Genomic DNA, 11893 nt, shown 5'->3' with positions numbered 1-11893 from the left:
GTTACAACCATTGCAGTGCCACTGAGGTCACATGATAAAATTTGGGCACTTGGCAATCCATTGCTTCAACTCCCCCATCCGCCTACATCCTCACATCTATGCCCTTTTGGTCCTATGCCTCCCTATATACTCTGCCACCTCAACAGACCTTTGGGTGCTCCATGCTGCTGATGAATTATGCCCAGCCTAGCTATTTGCGCCAAGAAGCCCCTTTGGGCAAAGCCAGCAAAAGCAAGCCCTTTTGGACTATGCTTCTGGGCCAGACTGGGCCAGAGCTTCCTGACCTTCTGTGGATATGACGCTGTTTCTGGCTTGTTTACTTGCTTGCTTCTGGTTCTTGAGGTTCACCAGGAACCTCTGCCACAGCCCAGGGTACTGCAAGAAGCAGAAGTAAGAAGCAAGCAGGAAAACAAGAAACATCCCTAGAGCCATGCTGTGCCAGGAAGCCCCATTCTAGCTGGGCCGAGCAGTGTGGTGCAAAGAGACTTTCTTTTGCTGGCTTTGTGGTGCAAAGGGTTGGACATATCTCAATAGCAGCAGGAGAAAGAAGATGGGGAAGGTCATTTGGGGCAGCGGAGCACAGGGTGTCAGGGGTGTCCGAGTACAGAATGGTGAGGGCATCTGCAGCTTCCCAGGGTGTGGCAAGAAGCCTCAATACCATGTGATTCTGGGGCTTCTTGCCACCTAAGAAGGCAGGATGCCACCTAACAAGGAGCAAAGATGGGAGGGAAATACCGTAGGTGGGTGGAAGAAATTGGAGGCAGTCCTTTACCTTATTGAGGCTTGGTATTGAAAGGGACCAAGCCTGAAATGCCTTGACTGGTCATTAACAACCCACAATTTTTGGCTAATGACCACAATGGGGATTCCTGGGATTGCTATTAGAATCGTGTTGTATCTCGCTTTTTGTAGTCAAGTGATATCTCGCTTTAAAACCATGCCAATCTAAAATGACAGTCTCAGTCCCAATTGTTGTGATACGTCGAGGACCACCTATAGCTGCATTTCCTTGATCATTGGGTTATATCTATTAGTGTAAATAACTTTTCTTCAATATAATAGGTACACAGGAAAGAATATTACATTATTGACTGTTGCGGGGAAATGAAAGGTTGAAGTTATTTGATGTTGTTTTATCCCTATTTTTTTAAAATAATGTATACCAGTGGTCCCCAATCTTTCTGGCCCGGATTTGGAAGAAAAATTGTCTTTCGTGGACCAGAGGAGGTGGGAATGGTTTCATGGGTAACCTAGATCCTGTGAATGCGCAGATGAAGCTTCACTCACTTGCCTGCTGCTTGTGTGGCCCAGTTCCTAACAGGCATGGACTGGTAACGTGGCCCTGGGGTTTGGGACCTCTGATGTATACAACTGAACAGGGCTAAAAGAGATCTAATGTCAAGGCTTCAGCCTTAATATGCATTACTTTCTTTCCTAAGTTGTCTCTGTAGTATCCCGCTACATAAATCAGGATAATGGAAGGGACAAAAAATAAATGTTTCCATACCTGTGGTAAGGGATGAGCAGAGAACTAACTATTTATGAGAAAGAATGTCAGTACTAAAAAAAGTGATGTTGGCCCTAAGGTTGAATTGATTTTTTTATGAATTTGTATCCTTCCAGTTTAGTAACTCAAGAACTGCCAGCTAGTAAGGAATTGTACAAAACTTCTATATCGGAATAGGGCCAACTCTTCTACACCTTTATTAGAAGAATAAAAGGAAACAACAAAACATTTATATTTATGTTTATCGTTTTAGTGTGTTTGAGTAAATTATATAATTGCTCAAATTCTTGCAAACTAAGTTTACTAGAGATAGTTTTGAGCCTTAATTTCAAACATATTCTCTATGTGTGCTTTTCTCTAGAAAGGAGTCAAGTGTCCTAAATAAATCATGTTATGTTAAGAGTAAAATAAAATTCTTCAGACCACTGCCAAAATAAACAATTTTAATGAAAAATTATAATAGCAAAGGAATACTGTCAAGAATATTATCATTGTTTCTATCTTTATGCAATTGTGAAATAACTTACAAAATGTAATTTTGCTGTAAAATAGTGTAGTATGCTTTTAGTTCCCTTCCAACTGGTAATAAGTAGAACAAAACATTGGAAAGACAAGATGTGGAAGTTTACATATATTGAAATAGTGTCTTGTATTAAGAACTGTTTCTTTGAATGTTGAACAAGGAATTCTTTATATAGGAGAGCTTAAAAAATTCCTTTTTAAAATTGTGATAAAACCAGGTTTAAGGAATATTCCCTGGCTGAAGGAGCATGCAAGATAATTATGGTGGCCTCTTAAACTCTCTAAAGTTCCCAACTTAATTTATTGTGAGACTATGTAGATTGTTACCTTAATTCATTAATATTTCAGGTATTCCATGTTGAGTTCTTCTGGGAACTATGGTGACATAAGAGTGCGCAAGTTTACTTATCACGTCTGTCGTATACTACCACCTCTTAGACTACCAAACTTCACTATCTTCTGCGGATCTTACTGTTGAACAGCTCTGTTAAAGTTAGAGAAGAACATGCTGATGTGTAAATTACAAACTCGAAGGACATTATGAATAACACTGTCTTTATTTCTACAGTGGGAGCCAAGAAGAAAGATTTGCTCCCGGGTGGAACAGGGATTACTCTCCTCCCCTTGATAGTCTTGCTCAAGAAAGACACTCTGGCACCTTCTCTGGCAGAGAATCACTTCCTTTTGATATCCAGGGACTCCCAGGCATCCTCAATCCTCAGTTTGCGAACAGAGAGGAATCTACTTTCAGCTTTGGAGGTAGAGATGGACCACGTAGTGACTTCAGAGGTGGGGAGGGTCCTATGCATGATTTTGGAAACAGAGATTACTCGCCTTCAGATTTTCAGAGTAGGGATGATTCACAGTTGGACTTCAGAGCTAGGGTACCTCTCCTTCCAGACTTTAGGGGTAGGGAGATGTATCCTGGAAATTTTCAGGATACAGAAGGCCAGGCTGTGGATTATAGTGGAGGAGATATTCCTCCTATGGATTATAGAAATAGGGATACATTCCGAATGAACTATAGAGATAGGGAAGCTCACACAGTGAACTATAGAGGCAGAGAGGATACTTCATCAGAGTGTCGTGCTAGGGGAACATCTGATTTGGATTTCAGAAATAGAGATGGATCACACCCACACTTTAGAGCAAGAGACATGCCTGAACAAGATTATAGGAGCAGAGAGCAACCATATTCAGACTTTAGGAAAAGAGATGTACCTGATACAGATTTGAGAAATATGGGTGCAGCTGATTCAGACTTCAGAGACAGAGATGTACCCCACTCAAATTTCAGAAATAGGCCAAAACCTCAGGCTGATCAAGATTTTAGAGGTAGGGATGCCCCACCACCGCTGGATTTTGCAGAAAGGGAGAGACTCTCAGCAGACTCAAACGTTGTAGATTTTCATCACAGTCAATCTACACCACAATCAGCAGATAGAGAATGCAAGATAGAAGAGACTGTAGTTGCTAGAGATAGGTCTTCATTGAGTATTCAGAATGAGGATTTGCCACATTCAGAATCAAGAGCCAGAGAAGAGGAAGAACCCCAAGAACAAAATCTTAAGACTGAATCTTCCCTAGAGTTCCAAAATAGCCGCAATCTTCCCAATCTTCCGGACCAAGATAAGCCCGCTCAGGGCTTTGTTAGCAATCAGGAGATTTCTGCAAAAGAAGAGCAAGTAACTGAATTACCTGGACTAAAAGAAAAAAGTGATCTGGATTTCCTTGGAAGGCAGGATACAGACTACAGGGGCATTGAGTATCGAGATGTAGATCATCGTCTTCCAGGATGTCAGGTCTTTGACTATGAACACGGCAAATCTTTTGCTGATGGGAAATCTTGTAAAGATTCTCCACCAGATCTTCAGGTACGCAATTTATTGTAAAGCTTCTATCTTAATCACATTTATAAAATGCTTACTAGAAGATGATAACAGTTTAAAAATAAAAGCTGTGAGCTGTAATGAAATTAATTCTCCTTTGGTCCATTACACCTCACTCCTTGCATAATTAAATCTGTAAATTGAAGTGTAGGTATTGTAACATGAGATTATTTATTAATTGGGTTTATATTTTGCCTTTTCTTGAGTTTAAGTTGATAGGCAAAGTTTTCTCTGTTCCAATCTGATTGGTATGAGGGATAATAGTCAGCCTAAATCCATGGTTGAAGGTGGATTTGAACCTATAAACCTTTACTTCACTTTTTAATCAATAAAACACTGAGTCTTCCGTATAGCTTTCTGTGCCTAATTTCTTTAGTTCTAATTTTTTCTTACAAATTGATGTCTTTTACATGCAATCTTAGCACCTTGATGATAAGATGTTTTATAAAATGTAAATAATTATGGATTGCAGTGTACCTTTTTAGGGGAATTTACACACTTTCAACTATGTTTGACTTGTTGCATCTTTCCTCTGCTTCACTATTGACTTTAAAACCCTTTTGAATTTTATTTTGAAGGACCAGGATTATAGAACCTGTCTCAAAGATACCAAGCCAAGCAAGTTGATTCGACTAGGAAGAGTGCCTGAAACTGCTACAAAAGATGAGGTAAGTTGTGTTTATGAAGCTTACCTAGTAATAGATGATACATTAACTGTATATTATAGCTTTGTGTTTCTCAGTTCCAAATAATAGAAAAACAGAATTTAACAATGCAGTTAGAAGGGGTTTCAGGGACTGTAGAGAGAAAGGGAAAAAAAATGCCTGCAGTTTGCTTTTGACTGTTTAACATAGTTTCTATAAAAATGTTAATAGAGTTGTATTTGGAAAAATAGATCTGTGCTGATTTAATAGTGATTTATGACAAGTTTGCATAATTTTAATGTAGTTTCAAAGTTAGTTCATTTTAATGTAGTTTCAAAGTTAGTTCATTTTAATGTAGTTTCAAAGTTAGTTTAATGTAGTTTCAAAGTTAGTTTCAAAGTTAGTTACTTTTCTTAAAATGTTTAAATGTGCCAGTTATATATATATATTATGTTTCTTTTAATACTGGAATGCTTTAATAGGAAGAAGATACATTTGTTTTGCCCTGATTTAACAAAAAGGAGGATTAGGTTCTCAGCAGGGTAGTTTGGCGTTGATCACAAGACTTTGACTTTTCTTGGGCTGTTCCAAATTCCTTCAATATCTAATCTGTATTTATTTTACAATTAAAACAGATTAACTTTTTAATATCCTTAAACAGGTAGCAGCTTTTTCTGAACACTATAATCTGAGGTACAGTGGCAGAACAAAGCTTTATAGGTAGTGCTCACTTAAGGATGGTAATTGAGATTGGTAATTGATAAGTGATGTCATAAATCGTGACATCACATGACTGTGTCGACTTGTGACAGAAGAAGTTGTAGCACTTGCAGTTGCAGTTGCACTTGTTAGGCGACTCCTATGCAGTTGCAGCATCCTGGTCATATAGTCACCATTCGTGAACTCCTGCTGGCTTCCCCATTGACTTTGCTTGTCAGAAGCTGGCAGTGAAGGACACAACTGGTAATCGTGTGACTTAGGACATTGCAACCTTCATAATGATGAGCCCTTCCCAAATGCCTGAATTGCAATCATATGACTAGCAGGGAAAGTACAATAGTTGGAGGAATGATTATAAGTCCCTTTGTTCAGCACTGCCGTAACTTCGAATGGATGAAAATATAAGGTTGCTCAACGAGGTCAATCTGCAATATATTAGAGAAATTGAAGGGAAACACACACCCCCCCAAAAAAAAAACATGTAGCAAAAGTGAAATTATTGTGACAGTGTTTGCTGTACTTCAGCTTACATTGTCAAGTGCTTTCCATTTTCATTTCCATTAATGTGAAATCATTGTTACTTGTTTTGGGGACAAACAGAATGAATATTCAGTGTTAAAATGGTCAGTATAATATAGGCGTTATCACTTAACTGGACACTTTGTTTTTATAGATTCTCAATGCTTTCCAAGCTTGTGATGGAACACCAGTGAAAAACCTGCGTCTAAAAGATTATACCACAGGTGGGATTTTTTTCAATTTTTTAAGTTTGTTAGATTTACATTAATGTTTCTATAATTATTGATCAGGTGATCCATTCTGCCTTATCGGTACAGTTTTTTCTCGCTAGCATTATAATTTTGATTTTAAGAGGAATTTGGGGCATATGGTCTAGTCCAGTGATGGCGAACCTTTTAGAGACCGAGTGCCCAAAAATTGGCCCCGCCCCACCCCCTGCCCCGCCCCCATCCCCTGCCTCGCCTGCCCGCAGGGCCACTCACCGCCTCCAGGGCCTGGCGCAGATCACCCAGGCAACCCACCAGCACTATGGCGGTCACGCCCTCTGCCCGCACCCTGCAGCATCAACTGTGCACGATGGGGTGTGAGGGCAGAGTCTTGTCTATGCTGCCTGGCTGCCATGTCCTTGGCTGTGCTGCTCCATGTGGGCCACGCTCAGGGGCGACTCTCCTTCTGGGGGGTCCTGGAGAAGAGTGGGTCGCGGGGGGAGGCAAGCCTGGGGCAACAGCATGTTTGCCCACAGAGAGGGCTCCGAGTGCCGCCTCTGGTACCCGTGCCATAGGTTCGCCACCACTGGTCTATTCACTTGCCTTTTTACTGGATTGCTATTTTCAGCATTAGGTTTAGCAAACTCAGTTGCAAATCACCCGTTCTAGCTCTGCATTAATATTGTTAGGTACTTTTGAAAGACAGAAGATAAACTTGTTCTAACATAAAATTCAAGAACTATTAAAAGTTTGTCTTCAGTGACTTTTTAAAAAATAAAATAAAAAATTGTCTCTGGAATCCTTTTCCTATAGCAATCTCAATAAAAATAGTCTTACAATCATAGAATTGGAAGGGACCGTGGAATCCTATCTAGGCCAATCACCTGGAACATGTTCAGGATATATTAGAATATCTGATAGATAACCTTATAGCCCCTGTTTGAAGACCTCTAGTGAAAGAGAATTAACCGTGCAATGTGGCAGTACATTGCACTTAGGAAACAGTTTGTACAATTAGGAAGTTCCTCCTGATATCTAGCCTCAGCCTCCTTCCTCATAATTTCAATCCACTGGCTCTTGTCCTCTGTTCTGGGACTAGAGAGAATAAGACCACTCCCTCTTCCATTCGAGAACTTTCCAAATATCTGAAGACAGCCGTCAAACCTCCCCTCAATTTTCTTTTCTGTAAGCTAAACATAGCCAGATAATTTGATTGTTCATGATATTGCTCGGTTTTCAGATCCTATCTCGGTAGCTCTCTGATGAACCTGTTTCAATTATCATTGTTCTTTTTGAAAATGGGATCTGACCAGATCAAAGTAAACAACTTTCTGTGATTTGGACTCTGTTCCTGTTAATATATCTGAAGATGTATTTGAATGTTTGATATATTATCCTTAAAAGATTCCTCTCATCAGACTCATCAGGTGCAAATAATTCTAAACTGATCAATAAAATCTTTACTTATGAATACTTGGGTGACTATCTTTTTATTTCAGAGAATGGTTTGTTGACAGTTTCCTGGCTCCAATTCTTATGTCCATTACTGGTATCAGATGACTTTCATTAGGGAACATTTGTAATATGCTGGCATGGAATAAATATTCATAAAGTTCAACATGATATAGAATAAGGGATACAAACATTACAGATCTTATAGGGCAAAATACGCTCTTGTGGGGTTTTTTTTGTCTGTTCTTGTTGCTGTGATCTGTTTTGAAAGCATCTAGAAGACAAATTGGAGTCAGCTGACTAATGTATATTTCAGCACTAAGTAGAGCTTGCTTTTTAGACATTTTGTGACATACAGAAAAATGTACACAGAGAAAAATCTATGGCAATACAGAATTCTGTTATTATCCCACAAATTTCTGTGTATTTAACTTACGTGTATATGACCTATCTGCTCTTGGCACGAAAGAGAATAATTTCCCAGAACTAAAATATTCATCTTCACAAGCTTTTTTTCAATCTAAGTTCATTATTTGAAAGCAGAGATTTAATTCAGTAATGTTTATGAAACACATAGCCATGAGCTAATCCCTTACTGTCTTGAATAATGAGCAAGACTTTTAGAAGGTAGATTGTGGGAAATCTTTTCCCCTGCAAATGTTCATTTTTATATCACTTTTCTCAAGCATGATATTCTGATTAGTTTAACATACCTGACTAGTATTATTTATAATTTTATATTTGGGGGCCTTGTAACTGTTAATAATGTCAAACTTCTAGTAAAACAACCATGTTCTGTGTAATCCAGTCGCCTTATCTTTAAGGGGGGTGGCATATAAACTTAATAAAATAAATAAATAAGTAAATATTATTCATGGTTAAATCTGAGTTCTGTTTTCTGAGTGTTTCCTGATGTTTTGTAATCTTGATGTGCACATTGCCACATGATGCACAGCACTGCAAATGTTCTGTGCAAATAGAAATAAAAACTACTTTCGGTATAGCTTACTACAGAGGTCCTTAACCTGTGGGCCATGGCCCACTACCAGGCCCTGGCCTATTTACAACCAGGCCACATGAGTGGCAGGCTTGTGTGTGTGCGCGCAGCCCCACTTGCGTGAGTGGAGCTGCGTATGCGTGCTGGCCTGCTGCTCACGCAGTCCGGTTCCCCTCTTCTCCCTCCCCCCTCCCCAGACGGGTCGCCAAGCCGCCTGGTCCCTATACTCCAAAAGTGGAGTGGTGAGAGCAGAGGATGAGTAGGACAAGCGTGCCCTGTTCAGTTTTGCTGACTCACCAAGGCTGCCTGCGCAGGATATCCGATCTGCTTTTGGAGTGTGGGCAGCCTTGGTGAATCTGAAGGAGCACAAGACTGCTCCCCCATGGTCTTCTCTTCTCGGTGTCAAAAGCTTTTGCAATGAACGAAAGGCTTTGGGGGAGCAGTCTTGCCCTGCTTCAGGCCTTCCATCCCTATGCAAAAGCTTTTGGCTTGGAGAAGCCTGAAGGAGCCGAGACCATACCCCAAAGGCTTCTTTCTTGTGTGATTGGAGCTACGGGCATGTGCTTGCCGGACCGCCGCTCACACAGCCTGGTTTCCCTCCCCCCCCAGCTGGGCTGCCAAGCTGCAGGACCTCCGGCTTACTAAGTTTGGGTCTGTTTCCCTTAGCACATGTCAGCTTTTTTTAACATAGTTTTACAAGTAAGGTCCCATATATATGTAAAGATATAGAATAGGACAGTCATCTTTTGGGTAAGCATATATTCTGTTTACATGGTATGTAATAAATGGTTAGTATATGCACTAATTACTATACGATATAGGAGAACTATATTATAAGTAGTAGTAATCTGCAGAAAACACGGTTATAAAATTGCTATCTAGATAAGGCCATTATATTGTATAGTGCTGCAAAAAGCATAGCTGTCTTAGCCCCCACAAATTGTTTTTTTAAAATTATTGCAAGTGTGAAGAAAATAAAGTGCATAAGCATGCTTTAAGTCAGAGGTCTCCAACCATTTGGGCACCAGGGACTAGTTCCATGGAGAAAGGTTTTTCCGCAGACTGGAGGGTGCGTGGTTTTGTGTGCTGCCTGCATCCCGCGGATGGGGGTTTGCTTGTGTGTGTGAACCGGTTGCTGGCATGCGGCTCGGTACTGGTCCATGGACTGGGGGTTGGGGACCCCTGCTTTAAGTAGTGTCAAATCATGTTTACGTATTGTGCCTCAGCAGCTTCAGTCTATGTCATCCTTTGGATGCATGTGGACTAAAAATGCTATTTGTCATTTTCATTGTGGTTTTGCATATTTTGTATCAAAAGGATGTGATATCGCCTAACTTAGATTTGAACAAAATTGTATAACAAATGCATTCCTATTTCCTTATATTAATGTGTATGACATTGGTCAAATTATAGACAACCATCAAAATGTTTATTTTTGGAAGATTTTGTCTCACTAAAATACTATAGCTGCCACGGAAACTTAGTTACTAGTAGTAAGTACAGTAGATACAATAGCGTATTAAAATAGGATAATCTATAAAAGTGTAGCAAGTACTTGCAAATTCTTATTTTCATTACATCAATTAGATCATTTTGAAACTTGCAAAGTAGTGAATCTTTTGAGATGAAAATCCCTGAGAAAAGGAGTTTGTGTTTAGTGACTTGAATCTATTATTCAGCTGTTTTCAATGCTGATATATTTCTGATCCCAATTTAAGATTTTAGTGGTGTCTTTGCTGAAGCTTTGAATGACATCAGGAGAATATATCTTTAAAATATATCTTCCCATATGCGCCTGCTCAGGTTTTCCAGTGATTCTTGGTGGACATTTTCTAGATCAGACATGTCAAACTCGCGATGTCATGTGACGTCGCGAGATGTATCTGGACAGTTTTGCCATTGCCGGCAATGGGTGGGCCTGGTTTCCGGATGATGCGTCTGGCCCATGGGCCGGCAGTTTGATACCCCTGTTCTAGATGCATCCCTCAAGGGAAGTGAAATCAGTAGCTCCACATGAAGACCCTCTGGTAGTGAGACTTTTGGATTACTCTCCTTTGGAAATGTTGGTTGGCCCTTGAGTTAATACATTTTCAGTGTGAGAGGCATTATTCTTTCCCCTGGCATTTTGTACTCTGAATTAAATGGCCATAACTGTGAACTACTAGATTTATATTTTACATTTATCCTGAACTAATATTAATTGTACTTTGCTATTTATATTGTTTTGCTGCTTTTGTTTGCTTTAAAAAAATAGAAACATTTAAGGTTATAAATAACTTGTAATCCACTTAGAGATATTCAGATATCGGGCGGAATGAAAGCGTAATAAATGCAAAGCAAGTCTAGAAATGCACTGTATTGTAGAAGTCAAATATTTTATAGACCTGGACAATTTCTGTGTTTGTTTTACTGCTAATTTACTGAGGGGCACCTTGAAGATGCTTTGGTTTGATCAGAAGAATTATCAAGTGATAAGGCCCTTTTTTCTTTAATAAAACCTGACTTATGACTTCTTATAAATGTTAAAGCAACCTACCCATTTTTTTGCAGTATTTAGAAATCCAGCCTGTTTCTGTCTTTAATGGCCAGATATATACACAAGAGAAAATGCACCTGCCTATATTGAATTAAGTAATTGTTTATATAGTTAATTTTAGGTATCTTAGAAGAAAATTATTAAAATGCAAGACTTGATAGCAACTCACTTCTTTCCCTAAGATTTGCAGAACACAAAAATGGCATTTTGACAACTTATTCCTGCCTCATTGCTAGCCACACGGATAACTAACCAAACAGGGTTCTATCACATGAGGCAAAAATCTTGATTCCAGATCTAGAAAATGATTAGTTATGTTTAAGTAATTTTTGAGAACTAAATGCTTGGGGAACTAAAGTTGCATTATGATTACATAATAGAATATGTAGTTGTAGATACACACACACACACAAATATATACACATATATGCATACACACACACACACACACACACACACACACACAAACACACATATATATAAATGTGGGTTAGACAGCATCACCACCAGATGGATTTGTAGCTGGCTGACCGGCTGTATTCAGCTTGTGGTCCTCTGTGGAACTGCATCTACATGGAGGGAAGTGTGTAGTGGGGTGTCCTGGGGCTCTGTTCTGGGCCCAGTGCTCTTCAACATCTTCATCAATGATTTGGATGAGAGGATAGATGGGGAACTCATCAAATTTGCAGATGACATCAAGCTGGCAAGAATAGCCAACACTCCAGAAGATAGGCTTAAGATACAGGAGGATCTGGACAGACTTGAACATTGGGCGCTCTCTAACAAAATGAAATTCAATGGTAAAAAAAGTAAGGTTCTACATTTAGGCAAGAAAAACCAAATGCACAGGTACAGTATAGGTGGTACCTTGCTCAATAGTAGAGAGGGATCTCGGAGTCCT

General features: G+C 39.5%; 1 protein-coding gene across 1 annotated transcript in view; it reads left to right on the top strand.

Moving 5' to 3' along the window:
- RBM6 (RNA binding motif protein 6) overlaps window positions 1–11893 on the top strand; it is an 87233-nt gene that overhangs the window by 21996 nt on the left and 53344 nt on the right. Inside the window, exons 2-4 of the mRNA XM_015819419.1 lie at window positions 2598–3903; window positions 4497–4586; window positions 5956–6025. Coding sequence (XP_015674905.1) covers window positions 2598–3903; window positions 4497–4586; window positions 5956–6025 — 1466 coding nt within the window. The remainder of the gene's footprint in view (window positions 1–2597; window positions 3904–4496; window positions 4587–5955; window positions 6026–11893) is intronic.

The sequence above is a fragment of the Protobothrops mucrosquamatus genome, unplaced genomic scaffold, assembly GCF_001527695.2.
Source record: "Protobothrops mucrosquamatus isolate PMUCROS unplaced genomic scaffold, P.Mucros_1.0 scaffold918, whole genome shotgun sequence".
Taxonomy (NCBI): domain Eukaryota; kingdom Metazoa; phylum Chordata; class Lepidosauria; order Squamata; family Viperidae; genus Protobothrops; species Protobothrops mucrosquamatus.
Note: the sequence above shows the minus strand (reverse complement) of the source record. Positions and strands in the feature narration are given on the sequence as shown.